The sequence below is a fragment of the Patella vulgata genome, chromosome 5, assembly GCF_932274485.2.
Source record: "Patella vulgata chromosome 5, xgPatVulg1.2, whole genome shotgun sequence".
Classification (NCBI taxonomy): domain Eukaryota; kingdom Metazoa; phylum Mollusca; class Gastropoda; family Patellidae; genus Patella; species Patella vulgata.
This window is the reverse complement of record NC_065883.2, coordinates 75,279,412-75,301,100: the sequence shown is the minus strand read 5'-3', so window position 1 is coordinate 75,301,100 and position 21,689 is coordinate 75,279,412. Positions and strand designations below refer to the sequence as shown.

The 21,689-nt window shown below is 37.6% G+C and overlaps 1 protein-coding gene across 1 annotated transcript; it reads left to right on the top strand.

Annotated features, from left to right (window-relative positions):
• The first annotated feature begins 1,101 nt into the window (after window positions 1–1,101).
• LOC126822353 (zinc transporter ZIP12) lies at window positions 1,102–20,725 on the top strand. The gene is made up of 12 exons (XM_056101073.1): window positions 1,102–1,471; window positions 6,908–7,237; window positions 8,210–8,318; window positions 9,128–9,232; window positions 10,168–10,328; window positions 11,559–11,730; window positions 12,817–12,986; window positions 14,761–14,863; window positions 16,269–16,321; window positions 17,102–17,179; window positions 18,686–18,748; window positions 20,714–20,725. The coding sequence occupies exons 1-12, from the start codon at window positions 1,253–1,255 to the stop codon at window positions 20,723–20,725; spliced, it is 1,575 nt and encodes a 524-aa protein (XP_055957048.1). The 5' UTR covers window positions 1,102–1,252.
• The last annotated feature ends 964 nt before the right edge of the window (window positions 20,726–21,689 follow it).

Below are 21,689 nucleotides of genomic sequence, written 5' to 3'. Positions count from 1 at the left end.
ATTAAAATGTAAGGTGAAAATTAAGACCGTAAACTAAAGTTTAAAGAAATGATTTGAATACAACCCAAACACAGGCACGTGAAGGGATTAAAATAAAACTTCTTACTACTCTTTGACTATATATTACTGAGTGCCTGTGGACCCAAAATATTGTCTAACTGATGAACTTTGATCAAATCTGTGTTGAATCGTAGTCATTTGAAATCCTGAGTTGTGTAAACATAGAATTGAAATTCTTAATGCCCATACATAAACACATACATAGTTCATACACCGTGTCGAGACACTTGACAAAAAACGCATCTCTACATGTAACAGCTTACTGTTTTGTGTATACTGTTTTTCTGTTAATCTGACCCTAACCCTAACCCTGGACATAGCCCTAGCCCTTATCCAAACCCTAACCCACAATCTCGTCAACAATCACGTGCCCTAACCTTATTTACACCTCAGCGACCTTGACGCAATCTGAAGGGAGCCTTAAGAAATAGTTCTAGCCATTGATAGTGTTGTGTTTGCTCGCCATACCATACACGTACTTTCTTTACGAATTCGCTCAACCGGGCATCTATTCTATTATGTATTATAAGTTCAAAGTAAACTTTAATATTTAATATACTTTTTTAATATTCTAGTATAAATACTGACAGTAACAGTTATATCTTTAATCATGTACAAAAATATATTAAATCAGATAAAAGGTTTTTTTCATAAGGGTGAATATTCTTATCAAAATTCACTAAATACTCATATTAAAATACTAAAACACTCACTAATCGTCGTAAACCTTCAACCAAATATTTAATAATTTCTCTATAATGGGATTTTTAACTATTTATTATTGTAACATTTATATCGTTCGTTTTTGTATGTTCTTAACAATTGTACTATTATTTATAACTGTCAATAACAATGTATGCGGAGAGGGTATCGGTACGCTTTCATAACTTTTGTCCCAGTCCATTTGTACTGTGTTTATGGTTTAATACAATAAACTATATTTAAGCCATACCAAAAGTAAACCGCTAGTAGATATTAATACAAAAATTCAATGTGAATCGTCAGCCATACTATCACGTGATCTTCACATTTCTGAGCTCACCTTGCTTTTTTGTTATGTGACACACCCGAGCAGTGATCTCGTCCACTCGTTACGACAGTTTCTCGCTCGTCAATTCTACGGGAAACAACTTGGTATATATATATTTGACCGTATTTACATCTTATTTTTAAGAAAGTGGAAAGGTCTAAAATGAAATCAGTGAGTCTAGTTATTATGACCGCTCTCTTGGTCTTTGTATACGCGGCCGACGAACACCAACATGGCATGTTAGACGTTTTTGATGAAATTCTTAAAAAGTTAAATGTTACCGAGGATTATTTACCAAAAGAGAAAATTAATGTTTTTGTTAACACGGTTTTCCGCAATTTTAGATGTAAAGCTGTTGGTGGAACTTGTGATCAAACAATGGTAAGTGTCTTATTATTTGAATAAATTTTCAATTTAAAGAGCGAGAGAGAGAGAGAGAGAGAGAGAGAGAGAGAGTCCACCCGACACTAACTAGGTCATTTCGGGACTAACATATAGTTCAATTTTATTTCAATAATTCGCTTGCGCGTAGGGACCCGGAGAAAACCCACGAGGTTGGACAGGCAACCCTACTCCTTGTCACGTACAATCTGGGAATCAAAACCACGAGACCTTGGATTTTCGTCCCATCCAAACGATTAGACAGCTGTTCTTGTCAGCCCCCCCCCCCTACCATCGTCCTGCACCAAAGACAGGGGGGAACCACGTCATATATAAATAAAGTACGGTAGGTTTGTTCAAGTTGAAAATAAATAGAAAGCAGTGCTAGTGGTATGTAAATTCAAAAGAGTCTAAATCAACAACTTTGTTAAATAAAAATGGTCTGAGATTTATACATTTCTTAATATAAATAAGATGAATCATACCAGATTGGATTAGTAATTACCGTCTATATAATACAACAAATTCTCCACCATTCGACAAGGACTCGATGTACATTAAGATAAAGTTTGAAGGCTGTACACTTGACAACTTTTGTCTAGCAACAGAAGATGAGTTAAGACAAACAATTCAGTAATCAGCCCCAAAGAAGTCCGAAGTCATGTAAATCCAGTGATCACCCAAATCGTGAACACGTCTTTAGTAGGCGCAGAAGTATGTGAAGCGCTTAAAACAACCCATGTGTGACACCCCTCATTAAAATATCAACCCTTGATTCTGATATGCTACAAAATTACCGACCTGTGTCGAATTTATCTTTCATTACAAAAAATATAGAAAAAATTGTCCTTAATCGTTTTAAATAACTGTGTGAAAACAATCTCGCAAGAAAAATTTCAGTCAGCATACAGAAAACGGCACAGTACGAAATCTGCATTACTTCCTCTTCACGGAAAAAAAGGTGTCGCTAGTTTTTTTTGGACGATACGATATATAGATCAGTCCTACTCAGGAGACTTGAAACTCGATACGGTATATCTGGAAACGCACTGAAGTGGTTTGAGTCTTATCTGAGCGTAAGACAGCAGAGTATCGTTATTGACACATCTTAATCAATGCCTAAAGGTCTTGAGTTTTGTGTTACCCAGGGATCTGTATTGGGACAAGTTTTGTTCACAGCATATACTGCACCAATTGGAGATAGCATCCGTGAGATGGGTCTTAATTACCACCTCTATGCGGATGACACCCAGTTATATGTTGAACTTGACCCTTCACCAGATATCACTACATCAAAACTTGAAACATGCATTAAACAAACTAGAATCTGGATGCACTAACTATATTTACACGCGGTTTTAAAACCCTGTATATATACGGTCCATGTTTATATATACATGTATGGTTTTTATATTTACCCGGTTGTACGTGGCAAGTCTGTCACTGAGTCGACTGGCGTGGTTTCGAATCCCCGGTTGTACGTGGCAAGGAGTAGGGTCGCCTGTCCAACCTCGTGGGTTTTCTCCGGGTCCTCCGGTTTCCTCCCACTGCTAAAGACCCCTACGCGCAAGCGAATTATGTAAATAAATTTAAACCATATGTTAGTCCCGAAATGACCTAGTTTGTGTCGAGTGGACGTTAAACCCCATTTCTCTCCCTCTCTTTTATATTGAAATGTACACTGTAAAGCGCCACAGAGCGGTCAGACTGACTAAATGTTCAGCTCTATTGAAAATGATTATTATTATTATATTATTATTAACGGTAATATAAGCCTTTTCAGACCTAAATGTCGGTCAAGCAGGCTATCCGTTGTTAGCTTCTGGTCTCAGACTAGCAATTATTTGCCCATTGACTTCAATGTTAAATGGTTGTAAATTGCAAATTCGATCCCTTTTCTCCAATTCTAGACCAAAAAGTCAACCAAGTAATTGAAAAGCTAGCACATTTCAGTTTTCAATTTTTATATTGGAGTTATAAAATCGAATGTGTTCCCTCTTGTTACTAGTTAAACATACATTATACAAGAGCTAAATCTGCCTATTGCAGGTCTTTCTGTAGGCCTGAAATGTTTCCAAATTATTAATTAGACATTAATTAACTTATCTAGACCATAATCAACTCTCGATGTCATCGCTAGCTTGTGATGTTTATTGGATTAGTTCCGATTTCCTGTTCGACTTCCATTTATAATTTAATCATGAAATGGATAATCGAGACTATGTTTTTATCGTACCGACTTTAGTAATAATGAACGAGGCTAGACTGAAAATTCAATCGCGAGAACCTCGGTTCATAGTGGATCAATTTGACTAAAATTTTCAGGAAATTCCCCTTACATGATCTAGTTTTTAACTAATATAGGGAGAACTGCCAACTCTTTATCTAATCTCCCATAATGTATCTTTAAACAATCCCAATAAGTCGGAAATTATTTCAAACAAGCTGAGTTTTATTAGTGAATTGGGCTGGCACAGGATGAGTACACCCTTATCACGTACAAGCGGGAAATCGAAACCACACACATGATAAAAATAAATAAAAACTAAGCAGGCGTAAACAACTGTCGTTCAATTTGGACAGTTTATATATTTCATCAATCATAATTGATTAGAAATTACAACAAATGTTTTGAAAGATGAACGTAAATCAGTTTATATACATTCATATAACATTAAACATATATTATTCAAGAGCTAAAACTGTCTATTGTAGGTCTTTCTTTATTCCTGAAATGTCATCTAAATTATTAATAAGACATTAATAAACCTATCCAGACCATAAAAATCTTTAGTGGATTATGAGCCGATTTACTGCATAACTTTCCTTCACGATTTAACGATTAAATGGATAATCGAGACTGTGCTGTTTATTGTACTGACTTTAGTAATGATGATCGAGGCTAGGTGGAAATTTCAATCGCTTAGTTCTCGGTTCATAGTGGATCAATTTGAATGAAATTTTCATCAAATTGGCTGTAACTTTAACTATTATAGTGAGAACTGCCAACTCGTTATCGAATCACCCATAATGTATCTTTAACATGTGGTTCTGTTGGGGCGATAAGTTCTTCATTTGTAAACATACTCTCAAAGCATGTCAAATGTCCATGACTATTTATCATATCACAACCTGCATAGGTATTTGCATTTCAACATTCCCTACTTTTTTTGAAGAGTATATATTACACAAAGCACGATAACATTGTCATTAATATTGAATAGATTGGGGCGTGGAGGATATATTTTAAGTGGATAATGTATAAAATCCGGTATATAATAGATTGAACGACACATGTACCCAGGTAGAATACTTCCTGAATTTGAATGTAAACATGTTTATAAATATAACACGCATAAATATAACGCGCACATCTATTGTAAACAAGTATGAATGGTAAACCCACAACTTGACTCAATGATATGACCTTAAGGTTTCACGAGCACAAGTTAAACCGCTAGATCATCCAACCCCCTAATTTCAGTAATTCATGTGGCGTAGTATCGTGTATATCTGGACTAGAATGGGTATGAGGGGCTGTATATCGGGACCAGCAAGTTTGTAGATAAACTAATATCTGTCTATGCACGCATTACCGCATACTAAACTTTTACTGTCTTTCTACAGGGAATCACGGTGGCTAAGTGGGTAACACGCTGGCTCGCTAGTCTGGAGGTCGGGTGTTCGACCCCTGCATTGGCCGAGAAAGTTCATCCAGATTTTCTGGCGTGGTTCTCCCTTGTCAGTGATGCAGGACGGGCATAATTTCCCTCATAGCACACTGTATGGCGTATACCTGTCTTCATTAGCCCAGTTCAGAGCAGAACAGTAGGACGTTAAACCCCATTTCATTTCATTTCATTTGATTTCATTTCATTTCGTCTTTCTACAGTTAGCTCCGCTTGAGAACAGACACTGATATAGTTGACCGACATTTTAAAACCTAAATCGACGATAATAGCTGAAAACAATAAGTATACTTCTAGAATTTTGTAATTCGCCTTCTATCTGATAAAATTGAAAAAGTTTATTTAGTCTTTGTGTGTATGACAGATGTGAAACGGAGTAGAACCTCATTACAGTAATGACGGCCATGTAGGACAAAGATCTAGTCTCAAAGTATAAAGTAGATGGCTCTATGTGTGAAGCATGGATCACTGTTGTGTTTCAGTCAATATACACCTCATATCAAGTCAGACAAACTGCATAAATACAGTCATTATATTTAACAGGGAATGAACTACATAACAATTATAAAACATGTTTTGAATTTTAAAGGGTGTAGGGCTCTATTATTTGGCGAGAGTTGGGGAGAGAGAGAGAGAGAGAGAGAGAGGGGGGGGGGTAACTTCCACTCGACACAAACTATGTCATTTCGGGACTAACATATGGTTTAATTTTATTTCAAGATAGTTTGAATTTTAAAGGGTGTATGGCTCTATTATTTGGGGAGAGAGAGATAGAGATAGGGAGCGGTAGAGAGAGAGAGAGAGAGAGAGAGAGAGAGAGAGAGAGAGAGAGTTTAACGCCCACTCGACACAAACCAGGTCATTTTCGGACTAACATAATATGGTTCAATTTTACTTCAATAATTCGCTTGTGCGTAGGGGTCTTTAGCAGTGGAAGGAAACCGGAGGACCTGGAGAAAACCCACGAGGTTGGACAGGCGACCCTACTCCTTGTCACGTACAACCGGGGAATCGAAACCCTGCCAGTTGACTCAATGACAGGCCTTATGATACAGTAAACGGCATCATCATTTGATATGACCAACATGTAATATCTTACCTTGATCATACCTGACAAGGGCAGTCAAGTGCATTCAGATTTCAGTATACCTTTGTTATTCTGGAACGTGATGAAGATGGGTATAACCTGCGTAACAGTGATCATTTCTGGGGGGCCACAGGGGATCAGTCAGTAAGACGTTGGCTGGCTAACCTAGAGGTTCCATGTTCGATCTATGCGTTGGCCGAGAAAGGTCAATGGGATGTTCCGGCGTGGTTCCCCCTTGTCAGTGGTGGTGTAGGACGGAGGGCCTGGCAAGGGGAAGGGTATAGTCGTTCTGATGAGACGATAACCGGGGTTCCGTGTACACTTTGACGTGTACATAAAAGAAGCCTTGACAACGTATAGCGTTCGATATAAGTTTAGGACGTAGTGATGCTGTACGGGCAAAATTTTCCCCAAAGCACACTTCATGGCGTATACCGTCTTCATTAGCCCTCGAATCCCCGGTTGTACGTGACAAGGAGTAGGGTTGCCTGTCCAACCTCGTGGGTTTTCGCCGGGTCCTCCGGTTTCCTCCCACTGCTAAAGACCCTTATGCGCAAACGAATTATTGAAATAAAATTAAACCATATGTTAGTCCCGAAATGACCTAGTTTGTGTCGAGTGGACGTTAAACCCCATTTCATTTTATTTCTGTAATTGCAGTGTTTTAACACAACCGATGTTATTAACATCGTAAATGGAGACGTGACAGTTGGAATCCAAGAGTCACAGTTTGAGGACTTGGCTGTCGTATTATTGTATTATGTACAGAATTCTGCCGTCTTCTGCCGTCAACAAGTGGATATTACCCAGTTTACTCTGGATATCTATAAAACAAACTTCACACAGTCTCTTGTTACATCAGAACTAGCGAACAAGACGAACGAGGCACAATTAGAAGAATTTCTTGAAGTCTTGAACGTTACCTATGTCCCTGTTGATGAAGACGAGCATGAACATGAGGAAAATGAAGTTCTAGTTTTCGAGGAAGAGGTAAGGACTGTGTCTACAATTAACTGCATTGTACATTATATAAAATATGTATTATGTCATACCTAAATCTGCCTTTATGTTTGACTTCAAATACTATTATTTATTAACATGACGAACCAATAATCAACTCTGTAGACCATCGGATGGCTTTGATTTTAAGTAGATTAGAACGGTTCGGCCATTTAATGATTTAATTTAAAAATGGAGAAAGGGATGCTAAGTCTCGAATAGCAAGTACCGTTGTTATGATAATAAACAATCTATGGCACATCTTGTCAAAACTCCAAACATTGATAACTTCGATCAGAATAAAGTACATGTAGTTTGAATGAAAGTTTCAATATTTTCATTTTGCATTATTTATTTTAAACTATTATAGCTAGAACGTTCAGCTCTTTATCTAAATCTTACATAATGCATCTTTAAACATTCATTATGACGTCACATTAATAATGATGTCATTGTATTAATCATATTAAACATACATTATGCAAGAGCTAAATCTGCCTAGTGCAGGTCTTTCTTTAGGCCTGAAATGTTATCTAAATTATTAATTAGACATTAATTAACTTATCCGGACCATAATCAAATCTAGATGGCATCGATAGGCTATGATCTTTTGTGGATTGTGAGCCGATTTACTGCATAACTTTCCTTCACGATTTAACGATTAAATGGATAATCGAGACTATGATGTTTATCATGCTGACTTTAGTAATGATGATCAAGGCTAGCCGGAAATTTCAACCGCTTAGTTCTCGGTTCATATAGTGGATCAATTTGAATGAAATTTTCAGCAAATTGCCTTTACATTATCCAGTTTATAACTATTATAGTGAGAACTGCCAATTCGTTATCGAATCTCCAATAGTGTATCTTTAATAGATATAATAATGCTGATCTTACGCATATATTAAAGGAGTCAAAAAATAATTTATTATTCCATATTCTCTCTGGGTTTTTTTTGTAAAGTGTTTGGCTGCCGATGTTATTATTAGTAATCTTGGAAATGGCGCGGAAACTATTCAAGAGGACCATTTCCAGGAAGTTGCAGCTTTATTAATTTACCATTTCTTTTCCAGTAAGTATTTAAATTAATATAATTCCCTACCAGTCATCAGAATTAATTGGGAGAGAGAGAGAAATGGGGTTTAACGTTCACTCGACACAAACTAGGTCATTTCGGGACTAACACATGGTTCAATTTTATTTATTTCAATAGATAATTCGCTTGCGCGTAGGGCTCTCTCTCTCTCTCTCTCTCTCTCTCTCTCTCTCTCTTGTAATTCACGGTGTTCAAATGAGAGGAGGAGGAGAGAGAGACACACACACAAACTAGGTCATATAGGGATTAACATATAGTTCAATGTTATTTCAATAATTTCCTTGCCCGTAGGGGTATTTAGCAGTGTAGGGGAGGGGGGCGGAGAAAACGCATGAAGTTGATAGTTTAATTGGTCTTATAAGGACCCTGTCTAACTTCTGACCTTTTTGAACGCAAGTGGCGGTCACAATAACATTTCAAAAGATACTGTAGATAGAGAACAAATAGTGACGTTATATCAGGTGACGGGGTAGCTCTTGAAATTCAATCTAATTCCCTTTCAGCTGAAATATATATTTATTTTGAGCAAGTAACCATGACGGACATAGCATACAATTTGCACACTGATAGCTATGGAAGACCAAACAGCTCTTTATTCAGTATTCTTAATTCATAGTCCTTAATTTTTATTTAATTGAATAAAGAGCTGTTTAGTCTTCCATAGATAACATCTTTTTACAGTATTCTGAGTTGTCTATGTTATACAGGATGAGTAAACATATATATATGGTATGTAGAATGGATAAACACAATATAGATCTATTCATATTTAAATTTTAATTCAGGTTCACAAATAAAACATAAATGTCGTCTATTACCAACGAAAGAGTTTTTTATTGACGAACTTTTCGAGTCCTTTCATAGTGTCAACAACACATTAAGCAAAGAAGGTAATTGTAACTTATTTTATATACTTTTAAAATACAGATGTGACGTCATCCTTTGATTTCAAATAATGGTACGGGCAATATACCAAGCGTACATTATTTATACTAGTTAAAATTTTGGACCCGTGTGCCGTATTTCTTTGCAAAGCACGTGCGAGTGTCTGTGTTTTAAGTTGTTTAACGGTCTCGAGCTTAAGACATTGCGTAATATATAGATATAGCCCTCGTGCTATCGCTTTTATACAATATCAATATATTACCTAATGTCTCGCACTCGACCATTAAACTACACATAATATACAGGTGTGAATTGAGGAAGACAAACATCTATACGAGACCATAAGTAGATGACGACTTACGAAATAAAATAAGGAAAATGCATAAAGGTTTACGGATATGTATGTTACGTACTAAAGATATAGTCTTAAGAGGTCCATGAAGCAAAACTGATTATATGTGGGCTTGCCATGGGAAAACCCAATCTTCGTTTTTTATACTTTCGATGGACTACACCATAATAAAGATCTGACCAGTTGTACTGGAAGGTTGCGTCAGGGGTTGGACGAGCGGTGTTTGACCCTATGACGCCAGACGTTGATTAATCAATCAGCGTTGACGTTTCTAGTGGTTTCCCACAGGTCCGTGCAAGGCACGCCAAGAAGTCGCCGTAACCGATGGTTTCATTGGCTAATCCCTCACGCCACCCAGAACACCTCTTACATAACTCTTCCAGATCCTAGTATAGTACAGACAAATAAAACGAAATTTTGAACTATAAAACACGAAACGAAATAGGAACTGTGTTTTAATCAAATTGGGGAAAAACAAAGGAGCACATATTTACAAATTACTATAGGGGATGGCTGCCCCGGTTCCGAAGGACATGCTCAAGTTCAAATAAATTCCGAGTTCCATATCTTATATTTTTTTAAATACAGAATTCAAAGAATTATTAACAAAGTTGGGTATTTCATCTTCTACAACTCAAGAAGATGCACATATTCATACTGAAAGGAAAAAAAGAAGTACAAGATCAGAGAATGTCATGAAACGGTCAAAACGTGCTGCGGATGAACACGAGGAACACGACCATGCTACAGTAAGTTATAAATAAATTCCCAATGAATAATAGTCTCATTTCAGACCAGGGCCAAATTTTAGTAGATACTTCAATTTTGATTGGCTAAGCACTAAAATCAATCTAATATTATCCAATAAAATTACTAAAATTTGGATTTTATCTTAGTTTCCTGAAACAGGCTCCAGATTAGAATTTTTAAAAACATAACAATGTTTTTATTCTGTAACGTTTATTTGGGAGACTTGTCAGTGATGTAGGACCGAGGGGCCTAGCAAGGGACAACGTATAGTTGTTCCGATGGGACGAAACAAATGAGAGAGAGAGAGAGAGAGAGAGAGAGAGAGAGAGAGAGAGAGAGAGAGAGATGGGGTTTAACGTCCACTCGACACAAACTAGGTCATTTCGGGATTAACATATGGTTCAATTTTATTTCTATAATTCGCATTAGCAGTGGGAGGAAACCGGAGGACCCGGAGAAAACCCACGAGGTTGGACAGGCGAAACAAACCAGGTCCCGTGTACACGTTTGTGTGCACGTAAAAGATCCCTTGACAGTTGGAATTCAAGATTTCCCTCATAGCAGACTGTATGGCTTATGACACTGTATGGCTTATGTCCTTCTTCATTATCCCGGTCAGAGCTGAACAGTAGGACATTACACTCCATTACATATCATTTCATTTGTTGGATTCAAGGCGAAGCAGTGGTTATTTTTATAAAGAGAGGTAGAGAATATGATCGAGGTACTATATAAATTCATAGGTAACTGTAAATACTTTCAATTAAAGTTGCTAAGTCACTAACTCAATATCATCCAAAATCTTCGACATTGAAAACACGAATTTTTTTTTTGCATTTTAAATCAGCATATTTGTTGTGATATTACCGGGAAAAGATGGGCTTCTGATATCCAATATTTAAGACAAAATAAACATTTTACCATTGGTAAACGAATCGTGTACCATAATGTGTTTCAGCGCCATTTGTAACAAGGTGCTCAAAGAATGAGGCTAGGAACTGACTTGCGGTTGAGACTTCTGGCGTATTTCGCCGAACATAACTGATGACAATTCACAGTAAAACGGAAACGATTGAATGTAAAACAGTTTATATAAATTCATATAACATTATTATATGTGTTGCGACTCATTTGTGCCAATTTCTAGGTCCAAAATATTAGCGATTTAGCTCCTTCAAAACATGGCTGAACAACATGGGGGAAATAATTTAATTATTGTATTTCTATAGGTCAAGTCATGTTATAGTGCGGATCAACTGTTAACTGTGTATGATACTGCGACTCCAATTTCTAAAACAGACTTTACCCAGCTTTGTCCAGCTTTAATTTATCAACAAACATCGGAGGCGTGTAAAGCTACTACTGATCATGATGATTCAACGACACCAACAGAAGCAGAACGTATGTTATTATCATAGTCTATTTATTATTTTTTTAAAATTTATTAAAATAAAGCCTTAAAATAGATGGTATCTATAAACAGTCCTACCTTGTTAAAGAATAATCCTATTAATTCAATAATTCACTATTGCCAGTTGAGAAATTGGCAAAAATATCATTTACCTCTTCAAATTCAAACGTTTGAAGATCGCTACTCCATGGTGGAGAATAGAAAACAAGGGAGGTAATTGGGAGGTAATTGTGTTATTATTTCCTGTGTGAAGATTTTTAAGTGTGAGAAAGATGACCTATGATCGTATAATAGTGAGTTGACAACTTATTGAGCAAAAGACATAGAGATAATTATGTTTTGACCTTCTTAGAAAATATGAAATTGTAACTTTAAACATTATGAACACACTCAATAAAATTAAACATACATTATGCAAGAGCTAAATCTGCCTATTGCAGGTCTTTCTTTAGGCCTGAAATGTTATCTAAATTATTAATTAGACATTAATTAACCTATCCAGACCATAATCAACTCTAGACGGCATCGCTAGCCTGCGATCTTTAGTGGATTATGAGCCGATTTACTGCATAACTTTCCTTCACGATTTAACGATTAAATGGATAATCAAGACTATGCTCTTTAGGGTACTGACTTTAGTAATGATGATCGAGGCTAGGCGGAAATTTCAATCGCTTAGTTCTCGGTTCATAGTGGATAAATTTTATTTTTTTTAATTTGGCCACATCCCGCAAAATTTGACGATCGCCCGAAAAAAAAAATTGCTACAGTGATAATAACACCGTTAAAGTCAACGTTGTACTTAAAAAGAAAATGATATATATCCCAATTTCTCAATTGACACAAGTCATTTATAGAATTTAGGATTATTCTTTAACAAGGTAGGACTGTGTGTATAGATACCATGTATTTTAAGGCTTTAATTTAGTATATTTTAAACATATGATTTTTTAAAAAAATGCAATTATCCCTTTAAAGCCTTTGATGATAGACACAAATATTATGTTCCCAAAATAAAAGGGACCTCCAAAAATTCCTTTAATTTATTTAAAATAATGGTTTTATTTTTCTATCAGGTTATGGTTATTCAAGTTTAGCGGTATTCATTATTACCTTGTGTGCGCTATTCGGCGCCATCTTGTTTCCGTTTAGTAAAAATAGATGTTATGATGGGTTCATGGCTGTGTTTATGGGTTTGGCTGTTGGTACATTAACTAGTGACGCCTTACTTCATCTGATACCAGAGGTAACTTGTTTTGGTTCCGTCATTCAGTCTAAGGATTATATGTTGGGACCTATTAGAACACCGGCAAAAATAATCACCCTACTTCTTCTTCTGTTGGGAGGTTGGATGGCCGAATGGTTAGCACGTGCACGAGTCAACTGGCGTGGTTTCGAATCCCCGTTGTACGTGACAAGGTGTAGGGTCGCCTGTCCAACCTCGTGGGTTTTCTCCGTGTCCTCCGGTTTCCCCCTACGCGCAAGCGAATTATTGAAATGAAATTAAACCATATGTTAATCCCGAAATGACCTAGTTTGTGTCGAGTGGACGTTAAACCCCATCTCTCTCTCTCTCTCTCTCTCCCTCTCTCTCTTCTTCTGTTAGTGTTTAGCGTCCGCTTCTACCGAGAGTGATATCGCAAACAAATTGTCTTAATTTTACTATCTTAGCACATGCGCTGGGGGCCTTTCCGCTGGGAGAAAACTGGAGTGCCCGGAGTAAACCCACGAGGTTGAGAAGGCGGTCCTATCTCCAAGCCACACCAGGGATCGTAACCAAGACCACAATCTAGAGTTGACCGGCAAACTAGAGCTCGAAGCGCAACACTTTAGACCACTAGGCCATCCCCACGCCTGTAATGAACACCCACACGTAGGTGACCTGCAAGCTAGAGCTCGAAGCGCGATACTTTAGACCACTAGGCCATCCCCACTCCTTTAAAGTTACAATTTCATATTTTCTAAGAAAGTCAAAACATAATTATTTCTATGTCTTTTGCTCAATAGGTTGTCAACTCACAATTATACGATCATAGGTGTCATTCTCACACTTAAAACTCATTTACAACGGGAATAATAACACAATTACCTCCCAATGACCTCCCTTGTTTTCTATTCTCCACCATGGAGTAGCTATCCTCAAACGTTTGAATTTGAAGAGGAAAATTATATTTTTGCCAATTTCTCAACTGGCAATAGTGAATTATAGGATTAATAGGATTATTCTTTAACAAGGTAGAACTGTTTATAGATACCATCTATTTTAAGGCTTTATTTTAATAAATTTTAAAAATATAACTTAAAAATATGAAATTGCAACTTTAATAAACACCCACACGTAGGTGACCTGCCAGCTAGACCTCGAAGCGCAACACTTTAGACCACTAAGCCTTTGTTCTCCGCAACGATATCTTTTTGACTTAGGACATATATAGTAGGGAGTTACTCGTCCCGAAAATGGACGGTAAAAGATATTCATTCGGGTTATTTGTCCTGCAAATGGGTGCGGGGATGAAGTGTTATCATCGGAACGTGCCTTCGAATACATAAATCCTCAACAAATATTTCAGACATGAATAGACTTGTTCTCCAAAATTTCGAATCACTTATTAACAATCATTCTGGAGCCACGGTGGCTAAGTGGGTAAGATGCTGACTCGTTAGCCCGGAGGTCGGGTGTTCGATCCCTGCATTGGCCGAGAAAGTTCATGGCATTTTCCGACGTAGTTTCCCCTTATCAGTGGTGCAGGACGTAGGGCCTGACAAGGACATCTGTCTAGTCCTTCGGGTGGGACGAAAACTCGCGTTCCTGTGTATACATTGGCGTGCAGGTAAAAGATCCCTTGGCAGTTGGAATTCGATATAAGAGTAGGCGATAGTGCCGCTGCCCGGGCAAAATTTCCCTCATAGCACACTGTATGGCGCATGCCCGTCTTCATTAACCCAGTCGGAGCAGAATAGTAAGACGTTAAACCCCATTTCATTTCATTTGTTTTCATTTCATAATATTTTATTTCTAGGCTTTTGGTATCCACAAGCACAGCGAGGAAGACGGTCATGACCATGGGTCCGGTGAAATAGTTGTTGAATCTTTTGTATGGTATGCCTTCGCAGCTATTGGAAGTAAGCCCATGTATTATAATAATAGATTGAAATTGAGTCACGTGCTTAACCTTTACAAAATGGCAGAAAACAATGGATACAGTGACTAGGTCAAAGGGTCCCAAGAAGTAGTTCCAACAACTAGGGAATTCCCCTTGTTCTATTAACCCTAGATATAACATGTATTATAATTGACATTGAATTACGCGGTATCTTTCACAAAATGGCGGAAAACAATCCATACAGTGATCAGGCCGAATAGTTCCAAGAAGTACTTCCAACAGCTAGGGCATTCCCCTAGTTCTATTAAACCTAGAAAACAATCGAAACAGTGATCAGGTCAAATAGTTCCAAGAAGTAGTTCCAACAACTGGGGCATTCCCCTTGTTCTATTAACCCAAGATAACCCAAGATATAATTTATAATAATATATTGACATTGAGTTACGTGGTATCTTTCACAAAATGGCGGAAAACAATGGATACAGTTCCAAATAGTTACAGGAGGTAGTCACAACAATTGGGGCAGTCCCCTTGTTCTGGTTTCAACCCTAGATATATTTGAACATGGCGATATAGAGAATTTTCACAATTTCTTCCCGATTTTGACTAAACTTGAAATATGGGTCTACATGTATATCCCAACGATCTCGGTTCCTGTCGATAATGACCCCTGATGGTACGAAAAATCATGTTTTTAGCTTGTCGACACTCTAGAGGTCACAATTTTTATCCGATTTTGATGAGACTTTAAATGTATGTTTATAACCCAAGGATCTCTGATCCGTTTGATACTGACGCACTTAGGATTGTAACATCCTGGATTATGGCCCCTTATTGTACGAAAAATGGCTTTTTTTTAGCTTGTTCGCTGTCCATATCTTGCAAAGTGTCGGCATATCTTATATGGCGAATTTTGAAAGTTGCGTTTAACATTTACCCCGTAAATTATAAAACGTAAAATATTAACAGGCATTTTTTATTCAAAAGCTAAATCTGCCTATTGCAGGTCTTTCTTTAGGCCTGAAATGTTATATAAACTATTAAACATACATTATGCAAGAGCTAAATCTGCCTGTTGCAGGTCTTGCTTTAGGCCTGAAATGTTATATAAATTATTAATTAGACATTTATTAACACGAAAAGATCTTAATCGACTCTCGGTGCCATCTTATTTGTCAGATTTTCATTAGATTTTAATCGGACGTGCTGTTCAACGCCCATTGATGATTAACCGCAAAACTGGATAATCGTGGCTTTGTTATGTTAATTATCGTGACAGCGGTAACAATGATAATCGAGGCGACAGTAATTTTAAAATAAGGGTTTTCTCGGCTTAGAGTGAAGCAATTTGACTGAAATCTTCAGCATATTCACTTTACAAGCGAAAACTGCCAGCTCTTTATCTAACTAACATTTATTTTTAGGTATCTACGTATTTTACCTCCTCGAAACAATATTCGGAATGGCTGGACATTCAGTAAGTTTATTTATCCTTTCAACAAAGACGCTTTACCTATTAGGTCTTTTACCCTTAAACATACATTATGCATGAACTAAATCTGCCTATTGCGAGTCTTTCTGCAGGCCTGAACTGTTATCTAATTAGACATTAATTAACTTACCCAGACCATAATCAAGTCTCGATGTCATCGCTAGCCTACGGTATTTACTGGATTAGAACCCGATCTGCTGCTCAACGCTCATTGATGATTAAATCAAAAAGTGGATAATCGAGACTATGTTTTTTTATCGTACCGACTTAGTAATGATGATTGAGGTTAGGCCGAAAATTTAATCGTTAAATCCTCGGTTCATAGTGGATCAGTTGGACTGAAATTTTCAGCAAATTCCCTTTACATTATCTAGTTTTTTACTATTATAGTGAGAACTGCCAGCTCTTTATCTAATCTCCCATAATGTGTCTTTAAGGAGATTTCCAGTAAACATAGACCTTGTTGCGACTTGTATATTACAAATATGACATAAAACTATAACAGTATGTTTATAACAAGAGTACATATCAATCCATTTAAACTCATTCGTGTGGAAATAATAACTACATGTAAACCATTTATTAATGAGGGTATATTCTCGCCAAGCCTGTCATTTTAATGACATTAAATTTAAATGCTCTTTCTTGTAACATACTGTACCGGGTCACAGTCAAGAAGCCCATATAGCATATATAAAGGGTATTTTCTCGCACAAGCCTGTCATTTTAAAGGCATTAAATTTAAATGTTTTTTTTTTCTTGTAGCATTCTGCACCGGGTCACAGTCACGAAGCCCATATAGTTGGAAAAGAGAGCACGAGTAATGGCGTGAATGGTGTAAATGTATGTACAGAATGTTTACTCGCAGCCTGATTAAAATACAGATCTATGTTTCGTTTCGGTTTTTTATACTTTCGATGGCCTACATTACATGAATATCTGAAAAGTTATAGCGATAGGTCGCGTAAGAGGTCGTACGAGCAGCTTTTGATCCTGTGGCGTCAGACATTTGATTAACCAATCAGCATTGATGTTACTAGTGGATTACCCACAGTTCCGTGCAAAACACGTCTAAAGCTCTCCGTAACAGACCGTGTCATTGGCTAATCCCTCACACCATTCAGAACACGTCAATGATAACAACTCTTCCAGATCCTAGTGTAGTAAGACAAGTAAAACGAAATTTTGAACTATAAAAACGAAACGAAATAGGACCTGTGTTTTAATCCGATTGGTTTACTGGTAAATGTTATACTATTTCTTTGTCCCATAAGGCGGGGGACACCGTGACTCAGTGGGTAAGACGTTGACTGGCTAACCTGGAGTTCCCGTATTCGATCACTGCGTTGGCCGAAAAAGTTTATCTGGATTACCGGGCGTAGTTCCTCCTTGTCAGTGGTGAAGGACGGAGAGCCTGACAAACCGAGGTCCCGCGTGTACATTGGCGTGTGCGTAAAAGATCCCTTGGCAGTTGGAATTCGATATAAGAGTAGGGAATCGTGCCGCTGCCAGGGCAAAATTTCCCTCATATCACACTGTATGGCGTATGTCCGTTTTCATTATCCCAGTCAGAGCAGAACAGTAGGATGTTAAACCCCATTTCATTTCGTTTCTTTTCTTAGTCCCGGGATAGTGTTAAGATAACATTAAAGTCACCCATTCTCTCTGTGTGTTTCCATATAATGAAAATATCCCTGATTCATTCAAGCAAGAAAACCTACTATAATAAATAAATATACGAGAAATGTCTTCCGCTTGCATGAGTTTGATGTTAACATAGATTACTTTGGTTATATGAAGAAAAAAAATGCGTACAGTGCACCTTTTGGTGTTGGTTATGGAGTGATATCGACTGGTTTCAGTTAAATGTTGTCTCCCCTGATAGACCAGTTGGGATTTCATTTGGTGGGGGCGGGGGGGTTGTTTTTGTTTTTTAAGGTGCGGGTTGGGCACATTTTATTCTAATGTAATTAATTAATCTTTTCACAAAATTATCGCTCTTTGTTGAACATTAACAATGTTTGAGATTTTTTTGTGTTACCCCCCCACCATCCCCTGTGTTTGTGGGGTTTTTTTTTTGGGGGGGGGGGGGCACTACATGTGTGTGAGCGTGTGTGTTTGAGTGTGTGCGGGAGCTACCCTTCTCCATTCCTCTGTTTTCCAATCTAAACTGTCTGTTGTGATGATATTTAAATTTTATTGTTGAAGTTGGCTGCTTGAAATCTTGTTTTCTCTTTCTTTGACCGAAGAAAATCTTCTGTCCTCTTTGCTGCCCTGCTTAACAAAGCTGCTGCTACTGCTGCTGCTGGGAGTATTTGCGTTTACTGACAATGTTGTGTTTATATTTAGGAAGTTAAAAATGGATTGGATGTGGTTGATAAAGGCGAACAAAAGGTAAGGAATCGATTAATGGTCAAATATATTTTTTATTTTCAATTTCAATATTTTTTCGAAAACTACTCTAGGGATGGCTTAGTGGGTTAGGTGGCCGAATGGTTAACGCGTGTTTGGTGGCGTGGTTTCGATTCCTCGCGTGCACGTGTCTAGGGTCGCCTACCCAACCTCGTGGGTTTACTCTAGGGATGGCTGGTGGGGGAGGGGCTTTGGGTGGCCGGGTGGATCAGAAGGTCTGTGGCGTGGTTTCGATTCCTCGCTTGTACCTGAAAAGATTAGAGTCGCCTGTCCAACCTCGCGGGTTTATTCCTCTGGATCCTGCTGTTTCCTCCCTCTGCTAAAACCCCTTCGATCAAGCGAACTACTGAAATAAATTTGAATCACATGTTGAATTGAAACTGAACCGTATATTAGTCCTGAAAAAACCTAGTTTGTGTCGTAGGACTTTAGAACTTAGCCGAGTGGCGTCGTTTCGATTCCCCGCTTTAACGTGGCAAGGCGTAGGGTCGCTTATCCAATCTCTCTCTCTCTCTCTCTCTCTCTATCATCCTTAAATTATTTTTATCTCATTTTTTAATACATTGGTTTCGTTTAAGGATATAAATCAAAATTAAAGTGTACGTGTTTCATAACACCATCGTATTGTTACTCTTTCAGGAACCAAAGAAGACTAAAAGTAAGCATGACTTGTTTTCCTATTTTTATTGATACTTTGATAATCTTGCTATGTGATTTATGTAACGACTAGGGGTCACAGGGGTTCGGTGTGTTAGACGTTAAGAGAGAGAGAGAGAGAGAATCATTTCGGGACTAACATATGGTTTAATTTTATTTCAATAATTCGCTTGCGCGTATAGGGGTCTTTAGCAGTGGGAGGAAACCGGAGGACCCGGAGAAAAACCCACGAGGTTGGACAGGCGACCCTACTCCTTGTCACGTACAACCGGGGATTCGAAACAACACGCCAGTTGACTCAATGACACAGCACAAACGTGCTAACCATTCGGCCATCCAACAAACCCTCTCCCCCCCCCCCCCCCGAGTTAGACGTTGACTCGGTAATCCGTTTCCCTACGTGGGCCGAGAAAGTGCATCGGGATTTATTCGGCGTGGTTCCCTCGTGTAAGTGATGTAGGACAGATGGGCCTGGCAGGGGACAATGCATAGTCGTTCGAGTGAGAAGAAAACCAAAGGTTCCGTGTACATATGGGCGTGCACGTAAAAGAACCCTCGACAGTTGGAATTCGAAATAAGAGTGGGCCATTGCTGTACGGGTAAAATACATTTCCCTCATCATGTCCTTCTTTATTAGCCTAAGTAGGACAAGACCATTAGGACGTTAAACCCTATTTCATTGTTTAAAGATTTAACAATCTGATTCAAATACAGATCTATATTTCGTTTCGTTTTTTTTATACTTTCGATGGCCTACACTACATGAAGATCTCACCAGTTGTACTCGAATGTCGTGTCAGGGGTCGTACGAGCGGCTTTTGACCATTTGACGTCACGTATTAATTAGTCAATCAGCGTTGGCGTTTCTAGTGGTTTACCCACGCCAAGAAGTCGCCGTAACAGCCGGTAATATAACAACTCTTCCGGATCCTAGTGTAGTAAACACAAGTAAAACGAAATTTTGAACTATAAAATACGAAACGAAATAGGATCTGTGTTTTAATCAGATTTAAGATTTAATATAATAATCAATTGCCATATGAAATACATACAGAACACGCCCCTCCCCCCACCTACCTCTTCCCCATTCAAATTGGCCGGACTGAACATTTGACTAAAACCATGTTACATATTTTCACGTAATGACAATATGTTATTAAAATGAACATGTTACTGTTTTAAAGTGTCGCCTACTACACTCAATACTTTATTTACATTATGAATCGAATGTGATCTTAAAATCCATCGTGTTTCTCTACGACTGGGACTTAATATATTTATCTAATCCTTGGAACACACAAATTATAGGTCAAGCTCTAGTTTATGTCGTCTGTGATATGTTAAAAGTTGTACGACCGGTTAGCAATTTGTTTTATGTAAATATAAGTAAAAAGTTTATATTTACATATATATCCTAACAGTTGTCTCTAGAAATACCGATGGTTTTTGTATATCAAATAATTAATAACTGAGTGAGAAAAAGACAAAAGAAATTGATGACGTTTGTTATTTCTTAAAGGACTAATCCCAAAATTTTTTGGAGAATAAAACTGTTTAATTTTGTTTTAAAATCCCTTACAATCCTCTAGCTAAGGGCCGAGCAACTAACTCAATATTTGTGATAAGTTTTCAAACAACTTAAACCCGTCAGTCTTCATCTGGAAATGGAGACCGGTGTCCCAAGCTGTATTATGCAGTGTCTGGATAAAACCAGACTTTTATTTTATAAAAATAATGTGTAGGTGAAATTTACCTTTCGTTATCAAGTAGAGCACATGGGTCGTTCACTATATAGACCTTTCGTGGAACGGGAATCGATTACCAGGTCACCCAACGAAAAAACTGACCCGAAATCTTAAAAGTGTTACGTGTCCGGATAAGCAGTTTTGACGTTCACATCCAAACGACTCAATATTTTGAACTGGAATTTTGAGAGAAGGTAAATACACCTTTCCTCTATATTTTCGCGCATAAATTTTATACATACTCCGACTTTTATTTTTGAGACTCCCTTGAAATCGATATAGTCCCTTTAAGTTTGTTAAAGCTTGGCTGGCTGTATATTGTGTATTTATTGTTAGGGTTTTACGTATATATTTTTTATCCATCACAAAATGTATTCAAATCCATTAAATATCGCAGGTTAACGATGACATCGAAAGTTGATAATGGTCTGGATAAGTTAATTAATGTCTAATTAATAATTTAGATAACATTTCAGGCCTAAAGAAAGACCTGCAATAGGCAGATTTACCTCTTGAATAAATGTATGTTTAAGAGAAGC